We start from the raw sequence: 19,115 nt of genomic DNA on the forward strand, positions 1-19,115 counted from the left end.
TTCAAAAATTATCTGTCGAAATTATGAGAAAAAATTAACTTTGATTTTAAAATAATATTCTTGCTAATATATGACAGATATTGCCTGTTTTATTCATGAGTTAGTGCTATATATTTCTTTACAATGTACGCTTAGTATCATTATTATTATATTATCTATGTTTACATGTAAGAATAATGGTAAACACAATAATAATAACTCATTATGTTTCAATTTTTCACTCCAAAAAAATGTCTATAGTGTATCTAAATCTAATATGGGGATATATAATTTTATATGTGGCCCACGGAGTTATGATGCATTTCCAAAGTGGCCCGAAAAATCATTTGGGTTGGCCACCCCTGCACTAGATGAAGGCGAAATGTTAGATTCACGGCACGGCCTCCTTTACCTCCGGTCTCCATTGAATCCATTGTGCATCGTTCACATTGAAGTCTTTAAATCACAAGCTAAACTATGAAATTTTTTTAAAAGTCTGTTCTAACCTGAGAAAAATCACGAAGCGTCTCCATGACAACGTTCATTCGTTTAATGCTTTTTTGGGAAATAACAGCTGTTTCGAAGATGACCGTCTTCTGGGTTGTCTCACCGTGTAGTCTGGTAGAAGTTTGCCTACGTTTCGGAGGTCCTTCCTGCCTCCATCATCAGGGCGATGAGTAGCATACCGTGAAATTCCTACTTGGACAGAATTTATTAATGTATTTCGGAATTAATATTTAACTAAAATCCTACGATCGCTTCTGTCCAGCTGCGTGTCTGCCCTACAAATTTTCCACCCCTGCCATTCAACCGTCGTTCTGAATATATGATTCCGCATTTCTGTTTGTCGTGGTAGCACCTGAATTGAAACCTGGCTGTACACCACATTATGAGGTTTCGGATAGCTCGAGGCTTAGATGCTACCAACTAACTACAACGATAAAAAGAATCCAAACCATCCATCAGCTGAACAAGGAAACAAAGCAAAGCGGGGTCTTTTTTTCCCTGTTTGGCTCTAAACAGCCTCTTAACTCAGGACTCCCTAACAGCAAAGTGATCCAGGAATCAGCATACAATGCTGATATTCCATTCAACTGTCACTCCCGTGTTTCTTCGGTATTCAATACTTGACCGGTCGGCAAACCTGCGCTTTAGGCATAGCTCCTAGGGGTCAAATTGAATATCATTATGGCAGGGGAAATCTTTTGTTATAAAACTGTGTGAGGATGTTTCTCTCAGCCGTCGACTGTAATGGAGTACACTTATAAGAACACTTACGCAAAGCACCGAACCGTGGATTCGAATGCACGCAGATACTTCAACGCAGAAACCCCCACTTTAAAAGGATGTTTACGTAATTGGGCTGACGTTATGACAAGAAGAGAGTTCTTCTAGCGATGTACATACACAAAGCAACATAATTGGCTTGCAAATGGCTAATGCGAAACTACACGTCTCGTGATTCGTTTCGTATCATCCTGCTAATTCCGCATTTCTAAAACTTGTCAAAATCCGGATAAGAACGGGATTTTCTACGCTTCGGCTAGACTCCGAAACGTATTCATTCCTGTTAACTCACTGACTGGGTAACTAATTATGGTTTCCTGAAACGTCGGTTTACTACGGCGGATTGCCCGAGAAGATTTTACTGATTGTACTCGCCGCGTAAGTCTCAAATTCTATAACTAATTATAATTTTAAAAAAGTTAAGTTCATGGGCCGAATGAATGCGTTTGATTACGTCAGAGATTCCAAGTTGATTGCAGGCCGCGACTAAAACGCTAAAAATTCTGCGCCCGGGAAAACATTTCAAGAAATCTTCCTATCGGGCAAAATTTGGCGTTGAAGGTACCAACATTTATGTCGGCATAAAAATTTCTTGAGTGGGCAATAGCAAAATGGAAGCTGCCAATGCTACAAGTCACGTTGAGATAACATATAATGGATGGTAACCAAATCCATGGATTTGTGTTCTTGAAAAGCTGACAGTCGCTCGGCTACTCAAGAAATTCCCCGTGTTAACAACAGCCCGTCACCGGTCCCTGAGCCAGGCAAATCCAATCCACACCCTCCAACCCAAATTCCCTAAGATCCGTTTTAATATTATCATACCGGAATTTTAACCAGGACATGTTCGAATTTCTTGTATTAATCTGAGTTATTCTTTTCTTAATTTATATAATTGCGCAGTTTTGATCTCGGGATTCGGTCAGGGCGAGAGGATATGTTGCCATTTTAATCCCATCTCGTCCTCCGGTTAATCCCTGAGCAGGGGACCTGGTGCGCCTTAGAAGTTCCCTTCGTGTAGACATACGAGGTTCTATCCCTGTCTCTCCGGAATCGGAACTCTGTCGTTCGGGGTCTTACTCAGTCACCAAACTGACAAAGCTCACGCAATAAAATGGAGCTTTTGATGACAGACTTTTCAAAAGCATCCCTCCTCCGATACGGAACTGGATCCAACACAAGTACAATGCCTTTCCAAGGCAGAGACGTCAACCGAGGTGAAATATATTAAAATGAGACAGTGATACTATTCTAAGTAGAGAGAATAAAGGTATTTCGACTTCAACACCTTTGCTGTATGGTCGTTCTTAAGAGCGTAATTCACTTCCTGTCTAGCCGTGCTGTGAACTGGAGTGGGTTCTGTCCTTCTATGGATTGTGACATATAACAACAACAGCTTCCAGTTGACATCTCCATCCTCCGAGCAGACGTCACGGGGCACCTATTGTGTCAGCGCAGCGGGCCGAGAAATGGCCCCCCGTGGCGGGGGAGGGACCTTTGTCTGACGACCCCAGGAGCTTTTGGGCACGGCAACAGTCAGGTCACCGAATTCTGCTCATAAATCCGGATCTAAAGTAGCCATTCAAAATTGTTCAAGACTAACATGCACCCCTGTTTCCAAAACACGTGTTGTTAATCGCGTTATTAAATTATGTACTCAAGTACGTATTTATTTATTTGAACAAACGTTAAAGTAGAAGACGGGATAATTTGGGTGAATTACGCGATTCATCAGGCTTCATACAAGGAGCAATAATGCCAATGTATGAATACGCGGACAGCCGAGAGGGGGCGGTCCTTCAGCTTTGGCATTCGGTCGGTAATCTCAGCGTATAGATAAAAAAAATCTTACGAAATGTTACATGGCATCAAAAATTTATACCCTAAGTTACTACCTGCTGTTTTGTATGGATAAAAACAACACTACGAAGAAAAACACAGATTAAAGTGAAATACGTTTCATTCTTTAAAATTTTAATGGCGGAAAGCGTCAGAAAGAGTTCTGACGTTCATTACTGTGCGGATGGATTCATCGTACCGTAGGTGAGAAATCGGCCCTTATTAGTGCCTACAATCCGCTGTCTTTTTGTGAAATTAGCCGACTCTGACACTGAACCACACAAAGTCTCTGCTCATTCATGAGCTATTCAACGAAGCACAACTTTTTTGACGTCAAAAGACATTCTCGTGAATTAACAAAATGGATGATGTTATTTCAAGCTGTCGTGTTAACACTTGTTCCGAGAGACCAAAAATTACACTGCGAAGACAACCAGTCTCCGGGCAGGGTCCTCCTAAATACGAAGCAGGAGTACTAACCACTTGCCCGCGACAGCTACTTAAGACTTCTGAGAATGACGGATCGATTCTTGGTTGATTCTTTAACAACTCTTCTTCACAGGTGTAGCTATTTTATTGAAGAAATGTGTGTGGTCCGTAATGAGACACAATCGAACCATTTGCCTGGAGTGACTGAGGAAACCTACAGAATCGCTAAGTAATAATGTCCGTTCGATGGGCCGACACACGAACCTTGCAGTCCAGAATACGAAACAGGAATGCAAATTATTACTCAGGGACGTTTGTTTCTAAAGACGTCATGCAAATGAGACATACACACGAGGAAGGGTCTGTTAATATGGTCCATAGAAGGGATCAACCCTTCCTTCCTCCCTCGATAACAAATCTCATTGAACCCCCATCCATAGGCCAGAGGGTAAGCTCAACATAAGCGGATAGGGCCCACTGACTCCGTAATGAAATTCCCTTCCCTGTTTGAGGATGTTTTTTATTACTAAGGGATGGATGAAATATTGAGTAAGCACCTGACATCACGCAGCTGACGAATTGAATGTTTTTAAAATCTGCTTTACAACTTGCTCGGTCACGCTCTGTACTTTGCATACCCCACCCCGGAGGTTGTAGATTGCGTCTTGTTAAAGTGCTCGCCATGAATAATGAAGCTTACGATACGCGGGGCTTAAATAGACGTTTTGAAACTAGTATTAAGAAATTATTACGGCGGACGCTGGAGGGGGGGATGTGAGCCTAATTACAGCTTATTTCGGAGGCAAAATGCCCTTTTTCTCATTTCTGGTTGAAGTTATAAATCCATTACCCTGTTACTTTGAAAATAATTATATGTATAATTACCTCGTCTTTGTAAGGACAATTAAATTATTTTTGTATAACTTCGCTTGCTAGACTGTTAGTTTAGGTCTGTGTATATAAATGTGTATAACTGTGTCATGGTAAAACGTGTGGGGTGAGGTATACCAAGTTAACTACCTGTCAAGCAAGGAGACTGAAGTTATGCACGTCTGTACGACCAATTACCCAAAACGACGTTTTTTAAAGAATGTTTCTTGTCATTATTTCTTCGCGGGTGGAGTTCAGCGCGTAATTTAAGCTTTCAGGGATAGGCCGCGGGTAATGATGATTATCCAACGTTGCCATCTTCAGGGCGAGTGTGAAGAAGTCCGATCTTCAGCTCCACCAATCATTACCATAAAATCCCACTGTCTGCCCTAGTTTAGGTTTACAAAAACGCCCACCCCCTAAAAATTCACCCTGAAGATGGCATCTTGCAGTATCTATCCCCGAAAAAGAGCTACGCGTTTTGAAACTGGGGGTTAACTGAGAGCGAGGCTAAATTTCAGAATTCCTTAAAACTCACAAATCTCCAGTTACAACTAAGAAACAAATTTGCTACTTATAAGCGTATTTCTACTTTTCTTTGAAATGTCTTTGTGAAACTTAAAAACGCCGCTTTGAGCCGGCATGACACACACACATGGAGCCTCTCGCTGCAATCATGTGATCGGAATTAGAAGAGACTACAAAGACACGGATAAAATGCCTTTGGCTATGTGTGAGGTGTAAGGAAGGGACCTTAGTTACCAGCCAGCCAGCCGTTCATAATGGAAATGGAACCTCTTGTAACAAGGGCGCCCCCCCCCCCCCCGATTTTCAACTCACACGCATCAAATGCTAGCGATCTGGTGACATTTATAGGAAGCGGCCCCTATATAGGACAATGACTGTGACACAGACCCTCTTATGCCAGGACTAGACAGACAGACATCTTGAAGACGTTCCTCTCTGTTACTTGTCTGTACTACAGTTCTGGGATTGAAAAATTTTAAAAAAAAATTATACTAATCCTTTTATGACCGGTGGTATTTATACGTACAATTATTAACTCTCAATTATATATTTGCGGGCTTCGTATAATTCTCAGTGCTAACAGCGATTAATTCCTTAAATAACACTAACCAGCTGATTTTCTGTAATGGTAAAGTGTGGTGTTTTCTTCGCGGTACGGACTGAATCCTTAAATATTATTCAGACGAGCTTTTTTGTTTCATAGGGTTAAAACACGCGCCCTTAACGTAATTAATTTTGGGAATTCAGAAATATTAGACCTACAAGCACCTCGGTTATAGTGCCATTAAGCCAAAAATCATTAATGCGATGAAATTAAAGATGGCGGGTTATTGTAAACAAAGTAATGAGCCTTCTTACGTTTCCGCGGAACTTACAGACAAGATGAGTGACTATCAGCTTGTCAAGGACCGCTCAGCCTACTCGTGTGTCACAGATGTATCAGTCCACCGACTGCAACGTCTCTTTCGGTGTGGGAGGTGGTGTGGGGGGGTAATCCTATTGAACCTGTGAAAGGTAATCCCACGACGCAACAGTGCAGGTATCCAAATACCAGGGGCTCTTATCTTTTTAAACATGGTAATGTATTGAACTCATCCACTTTCATTATAGTGTTTTTTAACGTTACATTTTGGTCGTGAAATCCCTGGCGGGGATTCTATAGAGATTATGGTATTAAAAGGAATTTGGCACAAAGGGGCATTCTATCTAATGTTTTCTTGTTTGAAGGTTCTATAGGTAATATTATGGGCTTATTCTGTTGGGTAAATATACATTTGGGTCACATAAAGGTCTTTAGCTGGCTCACTGGAGATTGCTACACGCTACTTGTAGTCCATCAGGACTATATTATGGTCGAAGTTTCGGAAGAATTTAATTCGGGTAATTGGTAAATTCATAATTAAATAATCCTCTTCCATAAATACGATGTTATAGGTATATTTGAGCGTCACGCTGTGGTTTTAATAAAACTAACTCTCGCCAAATATTACGTATCTCAATACAAGAAGTGGTCTCACAGCCTTTACAAGTTCATATTTACCAATTCTGGACGACGTGTGTCAAAATCCAGGTTCATTTTCCAGGCCTTCGACAGTAAATGAACAAACATCTGATCACACGGATTGTAATGAGGACTCCCGGTACGAAATTTAATATAAATCTGTTCACGTTTCTCGGACACGTCCCTACACAAAAACAAGTGTGAAGTGTTGCTTTCTTTGCGGTACGGACTGAATTTTTTAAATATAACTTAGACGAGCGTTGTCTTAAAAAGGTTAGCTATTAAAATACATGTTATAAATGTTAATATACATTGAGCCTATACGTAAATTATTGTCCGTATGAAATTGTATTAGAGACAACACGTTTACAGATTTTAATTACAAATTACTAAGAACAAACAAAATATAAAATGGGGAATTATGACAGGTGGAAGGAAATGTTACTGGCTTTGCCCTGCTTAAGAATCTGTAGAGCTTGTAAATGCCATGTTTCAACAGGAGGGACGCGAGCGATCAATATCACACCAGCAGGGGCGACATCTCCCGGGCACGTATCTCGCCCGCCCACCAAATTACAGGGCGGCAGCACAGCTAGGGACATTCAGCTAGCACAAGAACCATTTGCCGGACTGAAATATTGAATCGAAAATTCCACCTCTCTAATCCATATGAAAATATTGCACCATTACAACGATCAGGTGGTTAACGCTGTTTAAAGAAATAATCCTTGTGTACTCTGTGAATCAAATGAATACCATGAATATATAACGCAGAGTTATTGGTCGCTGCTGCACATAGAAACCACTGGGCTTTAAAGGGTTACGAGATTTTACTTTTCGTCTTTTTGGTGTTGTATTAACATTGGAATAAAAAATGTTTTACTTACGTTTCTAATTAACTACGTACCAAAAGTGACCAACTCTATGGAGTATTAGTCCTTGAGAAGTTGATAGTCGGTAAATACCTTGTCCGATTTGAAGTTTTCACGGGGGTGAGTCCAAAGAAGGCCGCCTTCTGGGTTGTAGCGCCGTGTAGTCTGATAGAAGTTTACCGACTCTTCAGATGTATTGATCATCGCCCTGATGATGAAGGCAGCAAGGACCTCTAACACATCGGTAAACTTCTATCAGACTACACGGCGCTACAATCCAGAAGACAGCAATCTTCCGTAAATCCAGTGCATTTCTTGGAATCCGAAGGTTCATAACCGTTTTCGCAAGAGCCTGTCCTCAGCCAGATGAATCCAATCTTAATCCTCGAATACTTGTGATAAATTATGTTTAATTCCGCGCATTTTGGACAGTAAACGACAAACATGATGGGATACATTGGAAATACGAGGCATCGGAGTTCCCTCCTCTTCAACTTCGCCTCGTTTTCCAGAAACCTCGGGAGGACAAAGGCGGATTAAGGTCAGCAAATACTGAGCACGTGTTTTGTGTTTCAGTTGCGGATGTCCAGCAGCCTCCAGCATCACCCAGTGACGGCGAGGTGCCACGGAGGACCGCAGCGCGTCGGCCTTTCACTGCAAGTAGGACTCAGTATGTTACACCCCGCAACACACACTCCTAACCTAACACCGGGATTCGGACCCCGGACTTCCAGCCAGTAGCCTTGCCACTGCAGAGGTTAAATTCCTTGCCAGTCACCCCCCCCCCCCCCCTCAATAATTTTTAATAAAATAGCACGCGGAGTGATCATACATAGACCTCACTCTATCGATTTTCTTACGTGATTAGTAGATTCATATTTGAAATAAATGAACGTCTATATCTGGAAAATGTCTATTTTACAGACTGTGTCGCAGATCCACTCTAAAGATTTTCTCAGGACTGAACCCAGACACGCTGTTAGTTTCTCATGGCTTCGTATCAAGCCTATAGTTTTAACGTTTACGAGTAATCGCAGCGAAAATTTTGAAAGCATTACCTTAACAAACAGACAAATCCCTTGTACGAACACAGTCATCGTAAAAATAAGAATTGGTCTTTCATCCCTTGCAATGCGTCGTGTGGGATTTATTTGGTTCAAGTGTTTGCTACAACTGACGAAATTCTCGCGGTAGAAGTGACTCATTCTTTGATCTGTAGGGCACACACAGCGAACGTATTGCGAGGTACGAGGCGAAGCCCTGTTACTGGGGGCTGCCGTTGATTCTGGGATTTTTAAAATGAACTGATTACTCTTCAGTGTTTACATATTCCGCTCTTCTGTTCTATTCAAATTAAAATTTGAAACTATAAATTATTTAAGACATTACAGAATCCTTAAAGGTACCTCACCCTGTCACAGGGCCCATACTTAATCAGGACACAACAACAACAACAACAAAGGCAGATATTATGGGATCATAACCCACGATTTCGATTTTCGACTGCAGAGACTGATGCCTTCGACCCAGCGGCCAATTATCAGCGTAATTTGTAGTTCGCATTTAATACCCTTAAAATGGCCCACGTGACCTTATACGCTGTGCAGAAAACAAGGCACTGGGAAAAATTTCATCACGAAGAACTTAATAATTTGTAATTCTCATCTAATATTATTACGGCGATAAAACTGAGGTAGATGAGATAGACGTTTAGCATGAATAGGGGGAGATGAAAATGCTTACAGAATTTTAGACGGAAAACTTAAAAGGAAGACGCCAGTTGGTGACAAATAGTTTGACCGTGGGGGGGGGGGGGAGGCTATAAAAATTAATCTTTAAGAGTGAGGATTTGCACTGGATGCGTATTACGATGGAGTCATTCGCTTTTCCATGGACCGGACTGCCACCAGGAAAGGATTTTGTCGGGATATCGCAGCAGCATTGTTTTCCGACATCCTGTTTGATCCCATGAAACAAATCCCAGACACACCACTGCTTTTATTCCGGGCGCCAACAAATGGAATTAAGGATACCTACAGCTTCGGGTCCTAATCGGGCGTATGTGAAGTTTGTCCTGTGGACCGTCTGATCTGCCTCCCACACATGACGTCCAGCAAGCACTCGTCTTGACGTTTAATCCCCGGAGCGCGTGCTGCTATGGGAACCGCTCGGCTGACGGTACCGGGAATCCGTCAGCATCTGCTCACGGGATGGCGGTCTCTCATCCCGGGTGACCGTCGTTCCCTGCTCACAGCCGGCGTCTTCCTAATTCTGCTTTAATTTCTCATTGTTTTTCGAAAACTTTTCCTTCTTTGAATAAAAATTTCCTTGGACATTTTCCATCGCCTAATAAATTAAAAAATATAAAACGACGTTTCGGAGATGGGGCTCTATCTCCGTCTTCAGGTACCTACTCACCAACGTCACGAGCTTTTAGATTTGACATACGTTTCCTTCTTATTATATTTGTTCTTTCGGAAGAATTAAACTCTTCAAAGTCCGGTCCAGTATAACTGTCTTCTACTACTACGTCTAGCCATGTCTCTTCTTCCTCTTGGCTGTAGTTTGCAGTCTGTTGACTTCTTTCATCTCGTAATCTTTATCTCAAAAGATGATCCATGTTCAGCAGGCCAGCTGTCTTATATTCTTTGTTATTTCTCACAACCCGCGTTATCACTTCGAAACCAAACTTTGTAGCCTTCGTGTACATTTTTCAAAATTATTTTTACAGCATCGTAATTCCCTATTCAATGGGTAATTTGAAACCCAGGAAAACTGTGTGCTCGCATCTCAGCATAAATGAGCTTTTATCAGCAGTGTACAGTTTTACCTAATTTAAAATCTCACTTGCTCTGATTTAAAAAAAAATCGATCAGTGGCGTATGCTAATCGTGCCTCAAAGGGTCCAGTCCATAGTTAATTATTACGGGGCTCTGTCACAGATCGGATCTCTTGTCCCCTCACCCCCCAAAACGCTGGGCAAATATTCAGAGTCGTAAAAATGAATTCAAATGACAAATTACATTCTGTTAGCCATGCCAGTCGCCTTTCATATGCTTATTTGCAACACAGAGAATAATTATGGCCGGCTGTGAAATGCCTTTCATTAACACGCTTTGTAATCACATTATTGTTGTCCCAACGCGGTCGTTTGCTAAAAAACTTACGCTGTAGCTCTAAAATAATTGGATTGTGACAATGGACAGCAAAGTTTACGTACAGACACTTCTTACATTAGCGTTTTTTTTAAATCTTCCACCTGTTTTGATCGTTTTACATTCTTGACAGACTCAGAAGTATTGTTGAACATGTGGCGTGGATTACAGTGCCCATTTAATATGAACATTCTGTTAAAACTTTAGTACGCTTAAATTATCCGTCTAGTATGACGACGAAATTCTCGTTGCAATCGTGAATATAAGAGACCACTCATTAGACCCAGGCACGTGTCAGGATAATATTAAAATGAATCTCAAGGGGACACGGTGCAGAATTGATTTATTAGTCGCTGGAGAGGGACCGATGTCGCATTCTTGTGAACACGACAGTTGACATTTGCTTTTATATAAAAGGCGGGAATGACTTAGTTCATCAACTGCCAACTTTTGAAGGAATTAAAATGACGTGCGTTATAAGATAGATTGTTGGTAAACTATTTCTTATGCTGCAGATTTAATGAGCAGGCTTTCAACCGCCATGAAACTCGGTGTCTTGCAATTATGTAGTGGAATTCACGCCCCAAAACACACCAAATGTGATTGTACCGCCATGATTGAGTCTGCAGAACTTTGTTTGTTAAAGTGAGTGCACCTGGCGAAAGCCATTAAGAACAGGACAGACCTAAAAGAAAACAGTTTCAGAACTAACACGCCAAAATCGGCCTAACTACTCCGGCTACAAATGTTGGTGATTCCAAAAGGAAGTTTTGGGGGTCTCGTGTTCCGTTCGAGAGGACAAATGCTCTGAGGTGATTAAGCCAAACCCCTCTGGATGGAGCCACGTCCGTGCATGCAACTGATTAAGGTGTAAAAGGAGGTTAGGAGCAGAGCTTGATTTATTACGTCAGACTCCCCTTCAAGTTTGTACAAAGGCTCTGACATTTTCTCTCCCTGCAGACGGCAAAAGACTGAGATGTGGACAGTTGAAAGAAAGATATAGTACCGTTAATGACCAAAGAAACTGCCCTGCAGATATCTTCCAATTGCAGAAGATGAAAGATTTTAGTCGGCTGTGAAATTCCTTTGTTCTTTAATCGGATCCGACTTCACCGACTTAATTATTTTCAGCACTAATTTTCTACCTGCAGACGGGTCTAATTTTCTTTCGGGCGCTCTCGTCTTCGTGGAGTGGCAGACGCAGATCACAAATCAACAATTTTCCGAGGACTGGACGTAATTTTACTGCTAATTCCCGACAGTGCAGCGATTTCGCCCTCGCGACAACCCCGATGGCTACCGGGCGGCTTTCCCCGGAGTCATCCGTGGCCTAAAGCTGACCGACCAAGCGTTGCCATCAGTTTCCGAAGTTAAGAATTCGTGGAGCTGTACCTCCATTCCACTTGGTCACCCGACGGCTTTACTCCCGTGGAGAAAAACGCGATCCCATTGTATACAATGGTCGGATTTTGTGGCAAAGAGAAAGCTTCTTTTTTTGTAAAATATTATTCAACAACTAATACGACAATTAAACACAACTTAGTTAGTGGTTCGCTTTGCTTGACTCGTCAGAACGTGGACATAAAACAAAACCATGAATCGAGCCCAGTTGACAGCCATCTTCACCATCAATCTATGTTCTTCACTTAAAATAATGTCCAAATTTCACACCCATACAAAATAAAAGGTAAATTTACTGTTTTGTATATTTTAATCTGACAACACACGATGACGGATTTGTGACGTCATCAGATGCGGTTATGATAGGCTGTCTATCGTGAGGAGGCCGTATGTTCCTCTGAAACGTCGGCATTCGGCTTCATATCCCACAGTACCAACATCGACACGTGTTCTACAGTGGCAACCAAAAATTTAAGACCACCATGCTATTTTAGTAAACCTTTCACAGGTCTCAAAATTTTGGTTGAAAGTTTCCCATTTTTGCACTAGTAATTAAGTTCATTTACAGCTATCATTTACAAAAAAGATGAGGAAAATATGTCTTACCATTCAGAAGTTATGAATATTTTCAACATTTCAAAGTATAGGAAAATTCCAAAATATTTTAATTTTCGAATACACCTGGCCATTAAACTATAAGGAATATTTTAATAACTTTTGGTATTTTAGTTCATTGTGATGTGAGGAACTTTTACAAATAAAATTGATGTCTACAAAACAGTTGTCCTATGATTGTTCATCACATTCATTAGTTTTGGAACTTTGTAAAAAAAACATGAGAAATGTGCCACAATTTAACTCAAAAATGGGAAACTTTCAACCAAAAGTTTGAGACGTGTGGAAGACTTACTAAAATAGCATGGTGGTCTTAAATTTTTGGTTGACACTGTAGTACCGCTACGTGCCCACAGACTTACGAGAAATTCCCGAAACATTCTCACCAAAATTTTCCCTAAATCCCAGTTCCTTTAAGCCGCGGGGTTGTACACTTCTTGTAGTTAATTACTCCCTATAAAGAGTTGAGTTTTATAAAATATTTACTTGTGTCTTATTTCAGGCACCACGGAAGAAGAGCGACCTAAGTCACGGACATCACAACTAACAAGAATTTGTGTTTTAATATTATATTTCTGTTCTCCCTGTAATATGGTAGACCAATCCATTCGTTTCGTTACATCGTTCTGTACATTGATTGATTGTAATTTATGTGTATACACTTCTATAAGTATAAATAAAAGTATCTTTACAGCTTCGTGATATTTTATTAGTAGGCTGAAACAAAGAGATTAAATTCTGTGGATGTTGATATCAAGAAATGGACTGGGTTAAACTTGTAACATTTGAATACTGTAATGATCTTGGATCCGCATGTAAATGCTTCATTAATTACTATCATCTGGTCGACGAGGAATCTACTTTCATGGAAGTACATCGTTAATTTGTTACTTGCAAGTTTACTTGCTCAATTTTATCAGTCAAATCACAATAAAATATTATTATTAAATGTTAAAATATTAAAATATTATTACAATTAACATTTAAATATTCAAAATATATTAAAATGATGCTCTCTATCGAATATTTCGATTTACATTAGAGCATCATCATTGTAAATATTCGATAGAGAGCATCATTTTAATATATTTTAAATATTTAAATGTTAATTGTAATAATATTTTAACATTTAATAATAATATTTTATTGTGATTTGACTGATAAAATTACTTACAAGTTGTTGAAAATGAAATTGGCATAAGAACATTTTGACCTGAGAAATACGAATTAATTTTCGATTGACGTTAAAAAAAGGAAATCTGCAAAATTACGCAGCCATTTTTTAGTCTGTCCGTCCGTCTGTCTTTGTGTTTTGTCACCGAAACTACTGCAACGAATTTTAACCTTTGGTACTTAAAATATTCGCCTTAGAAAACTTTTTTTCTCTGACACACTCCCAATAAAACGCTGTTATCATACCAAGACAAAAGAATGTTTAAGATGAACAAAACTCCGATTGAAATCTGGGGCTTTCATTGAAGGGATCGATATTTTATTTTCAGTCGACAGGAAGAAAGGAGATGATGTATAGGCTGTTGTTCCTTAGGCACGCGTGTCCGGTAACCATAGCAACCACACTGAAGGGTGGGTAGGTAGGTACGTACTATGGATTTTACAGTTCCGCGCCTGCGCTGAGATATGTTTTGTGATTGGCTGAAACGGTCCCTATGTCACATTCTTTTGTTTCTCCTGTGAAATATGGCTGCCATCCATTTTGGGGAGGGCAAACAGAATCGATGAAACGATAATTTGCATCCGAAAATCGGCTCTGTGATTTAAACTTGTCCCTCAGTAGCAAAATCATTAAAGTTAATAGCGAATCGGTTCGCAGACCCTGGTTGTCAACGTCGTGCTGAGAGACAGTACGTAAACTATTTTCAGACTCGGCAATGTGTTTCCTTCGAGCGGGATTAATGGACGACCCGGGCAGCCAAATATTGCGGACAGACTCAGCGGATTTTCGTGCCTAACAGCTTGCTTCAGATAGAAAGCACTGAAATTAGACATATTCATCGTGTGTCTACGTTAAACAATCAACACATTTGTTTAAAGTCAGTGACAAATCATAGAGATTATTATCCTCCCAATGGAGTCGTCTCATCCCTTCTGATTTCCAATCAAAATTTTGCAAGCATTAACTTCTCCATATTTGTGTAAATCTTGTCAGTCTAATCACAATAAAATTCCTATTAAATATTAAAATATTACTATAATTAACATTTAAATATTTAAAATATATTAAATGACATTCTCTATCGAAATGTTCGATTTACATTAGAATAGAACATTTCGATAGAGAATATCATTTAATATATTTTTAAATATTTAAATGTTAATTATGGTAATATTTTAATATTTAATAGGAATTTTATTGTGATTAGACTGACAAGATTTACACAAATATATATTTATCACAATATGACGCAACTTTATCATCTCATAACTTCTCCATGCTCGATAAATGCCCCCCCCCCTCTCATCTCCTGCTTTTTAACTCAGTCTGTGAGAAAAACCACATAAATTTATTTCGTCAAGATTTTTTTTGGAACGCGGACAGACAGCATTAAACTTCATTTTACCGGAATAACTGCACGTATAGAATTTCATTATAATCGGTTTCTCGACATTTTTTCAAGCTTTCTGGTAACATTCGCCATTGCTTATCGACTCGAGGACTCAAAAAATTACAAATCACGGCAATTTATTTAAACTTCCTGGCGATTTGTTAAATACACCTAACAGGTTAATAAAGTATTGCTAAAGAATTTTATTTGGCAAATATCAGTCATTTTCGAGATATTTAAAACATTAGTTTTAATTGTGTAATCTTTCAATATATCCGGTTTTAAATCCCGTTGTTGAGACTAACAAACTTCCAAAGTGCGTTCTTAATCGACCTGAACAGTTGCTCACAGCGACAATTTCTGCCAGATTCTGAATACATTAAACGATTTGTTTTAAATTTCGGGGAAATATTTTTAATCACACAGGGAGACGGGGCTTTACGATTCTAAAATATACCAGGCCCCCCAACACACATTTAGGTTACAATGTTTTCTGTTCGAATTTCCTTGGCTACTGATAAGTAAAACGATAGGCAACAATAAAAATATTTCAGTTTATTTGAGGACAATGTAATTTTACTTAATCTGTTTTTGTGCCCAAATCGCTGCCTTTCCAATGCATTCTTCCAATAACTCTTGAGAAACTAAAATGTAATTTTGTAGCGCTAACTTGTTCGCCATACTGTCGAATCCTAATGTTTCTTCTTATAATCTGCAATTGTAAATACGTTACAGATAATAATAATATTATTGTTGCCTTTTTGGGAAGAAATATTCCAAGAGTTACAGACTGCAGATGTGTTATGTACTAAGTACAAAGCACCGTTCTTTCTGGGTGGCTTCCTTGAAGGCTGAGGACAAGATGACGTATTCGTGACGTCATTAAATGCATCGTTCAGCCATGGTTGGAAGGGACTAAGGGAAAAAAACCCTCGGTATTTTCCCATATCTAAGGGGACACTGCAAAAACGTTTTTGCAGTATCGAAGCTTCTGAAAAATCAAAGAGAAATGTTTCATTGCCTTGTCTGGGGTTACCCTTATGGTCTCGCGTTAGATTCGGGTGTGCGATGGCTTACACTTGACTGAACACACCGGTGTGATGTATACACACATTCTTTTAGTCGGGCGTGACGAAGCAACGATTGATTGATTTCGTACACAGTGAAACCGACGTCAAACATCAAACAAGTACCGTTCACATCAGCGTGTCCACAACGGAGGGAAAATACGTCCTCCAGGTTCGAGGGGTCTCCGAAAAGAGTTCTTAGTGTTTAATTGTCTTCAGTGCTCCTGGTTCAAATCTGCTGTTGACAATAGTAACCGGAAATGACTGAGCTACACTGCAGTGTCATTGATAATTTTATTATGCGACTCTGTTTCAAATGGAGGTTATAGAGGACAAACGTTCAATAACTTCGCTACGCGTTCCCTCAGAACAACTGTTATACACAAATGAACAAAATTGCAATACAAAAGTTCCTTATTCTGACAGGAGCCTTAAAATATCTTTCGTGAAAGTTTTGTTAACACCTAGAACGAGCCTCGCTGTTAGCACACCAACCAATCCCCAATCTGATGGACCACCCTTTTCGGCTGTCTGTTTCAGGTTCCATTTACTCAGTAGCTGGGTGACTATCAGCTTCTAAAGGGGGACTCATCTTCATGTAATCAATAATTTATTCTTATTTAAGTTGAGATATCTTGAACAATTCGACAGGGACAGTTCTGTGCATAATAAAGCAGAATCCAACTTACTTAATAAAGAATAATTGCAGACAATCACTTTCCATGTGACGAGCTGTCACGTATAATCCGAGGTAATGATACAGCATTATAAACATGTTCTCGTGTTATCTCGTTCTCAGATTTCGTTTCAAAGCCGAAGCCTGGCATACACAAATTTCAATTTGTCCCTTACTAAAATTATGGGTTAGCTGGTTGACCCACCGTCTGATATAATACCATTCTGTACAGAAGACAGATCCTATATACCAATAGGCTTAAACATCGAGGTTCTCTTTCCAAAGGCTCCTGTCAATGTTGACAAGTTTCTATTGCCAATGCTGGCACCAGTAACTAAATTCACAATGAAACGTGTTCTCTTTTAACAGCCTTCTCGCACCATTCATTTTAAAAAATGAAAAGTTAACTTCGAGCGTGAAGGAACTAAGTAACAGACTGCCTGAAAAATAAGTGGTACCTGTTTGTACTACCAGACGCAAAAATAAATAAATCTTCATCACGCGCAGAAAAGTGTATTAATGGATTTTGTATTGACATGTCTTCAGAATTAACAGCGATCATTTCCGTAAACAGCGTTAACCAGTTGATCTTTGTAATGGTGAAGTGTAGTGTTTTCTTCGCGGTACGGACTGAATTCTTATATATTATTTAGACGAGCTTCGGCTTACTAGTGATATTTACGTACAGAACTCGATTAAATCAGAGCTTAAACACCGTTTACGAGTTAGTCTTTGTAATGGTAAAGTGCTGTGTTTTCTTCGCGGTACGGACTGAATGATTAATTAACTTTTTGTATTAACTTCGGGATTTAGATGCTTTAAAGTTGCAGGCCGGATTTAATTTCAGTCTTTTCTGTTCACGCATGTATTCAAATCATACATTTAAATGGACCTTAAATTAAACTTTGGCAAATCGTAGTTACATGAACAGCATAATATTTAAAGAAATTTGAATTAAACAAAACTCTACAATTTGACTGGGTAGGCCCTAATGCGGTATTTTTGGACATTTCCCTGCCTTCCAAACCTTAAAGGTAGAATTTCCGGCTGATTTGGTGGGGGATTTGACCTCTGATTTTTGGCATGTTCTCCATTTTGAGTCCGCGGACCACGTGTTGCAAAATACAGAGTTCGCGAATTTGAAGGTTTGTGTTTCAGAAGTGTCTTAGGCCGTTTATCCGTTTCTGAAATCAGAGCTGCAGTCAGTATCTGCGCTGTTGAACCTACCTAATTGAGTTTCGTGGGTCAATTGTAATACCGAGGTGACGGGATACAGGGAGGATCGGGGAAGATTATCCCGGAGACCAAGCCGTAGGTAATCCGAACCCTGATACTCGACCCGTCTCTACGCCAGCAAAGGAATAAGGCGTTTGTGTTAAAACATGGTGACAAAGATAGGTAATAACAGATCAACACAAATCCACCTTTACACGAATGACGAGGAGGGAATTGGGGGGGGGGGGGGGTTTATAATATATGTCATTGCTCTCAGAATGTTTTGGTGACATGTCACAGGCACCGCTGTGTTGTAACAAGACGGGTTATGACAGCAATGAATAAATGTCCCGTCGAAGTTGACGGGAATTAAAGTTTTTTCCCGAACATTAACACAATGTCATTTGAATAAAAATTTTCTTGGATATTATCCATCGTCTAGTAAAACATAAAACGTAAAACGACGTTTCGGAGATGGGACTCTATCTCCGTCTTCAGGTTCCTACACAGTTGGGCCCACTAGATAGGGCTAATCCCTATCTCCGGACCTTTCTTGGATATTATCCATCGTCTAGTAAATATAAAACGTAAAACGACGTTTCGGAGATGGGACTCTATCTCCGTCTTCAGGTTCCTACACAGTTGGGCCCACTAGATAGAGCTAATCCCTATCTCCGGACCTTTCTTGGATATTATCCATCGTCTAGTAAATATAAAACGTGAAACGACGTTTCGGAGATGGGACTCTATCTCCGTCTTCAGGTTCCTACACAGTTGGGCCCACTAGATAGAGCTAATCCCTAGTCCGGAGATAGAGTCCCATCTCCGAAACGTCGTTTTACGTTTTATATTTACTAGACGATGGATAATATCCAAGGAAATTTTTATTCAAATGACTCTTCACCATCGCCAAGAAGTTTTAGATTTGATATTAATACAATGTATTGCAGTTTTATCTTTGGCAAATCGCATTTCTTTTTAAAAAAACAAACAATAAATTTATAAAGGAAATCATAAGTGAAATATCTTCACGGCGACTGAAAGCAAATTCATGCCGACGGAACCGATCTCGTCACTTCCGCGTAATCGCAGACTCTACCAGACCCCAAAATAAGTG

General features: G+C 39.8%; 1 protein-coding gene and 1 long non-coding RNA gene across 10 annotated transcripts in view; one reads left to right on the forward strand and one right to left on the reverse strand.

Annotated features, from left to right (window-relative positions):
* The window catches only part of LOC110826716 (core-binding factor subunit big brother), a 39,670-nt gene extending 26,497 nt beyond the window's left edge, over positions 1–13,173 (forward strand). For 2 of the 5 annotated variants that reach the window (XM_087357790.1, XM_022057615.2), the window contains 2 exons: positions 7,882–7,965; positions 12,979–13,173. In XM_087357790.1, coding sequence (XP_087213916.1) covers positions 7,882–7,965; positions 12,979–13,023 — 129 coding nt within the window. In that variant the 3' untranslated portion in view covers positions 13,024–13,173. Of the gene's footprint in view, positions 1–7,881; positions 7,966–12,978 lie in introns of those variants that run through there. The other 3 variants (XR_015537553.1, XM_087357791.1, XM_087357792.1) reach the window with 3 other exon arrangements.
* LOC110826720 (uncharacterized) overlaps positions 1–19,115 on the reverse strand; it is a 72,893-nt gene that overhangs the window by 36,541 nt on the left and 17,237 nt on the right. The gene's annotated exons all lie outside the window — the stretch shown is intronic.

This window comes from Zootermopsis nevadensis, unplaced genomic scaffold, assembly GCF_977971745.1.
Source record: "Zootermopsis nevadensis isolate Lab colony 2312 unplaced genomic scaffold, Znev_1.0 Znev_ptg000028l, whole genome shotgun sequence".
Taxonomy (NCBI): Eukaryota; Metazoa; Arthropoda; class Insecta; order Blattodea; family Termopsidae; genus Zootermopsis; species Zootermopsis nevadensis.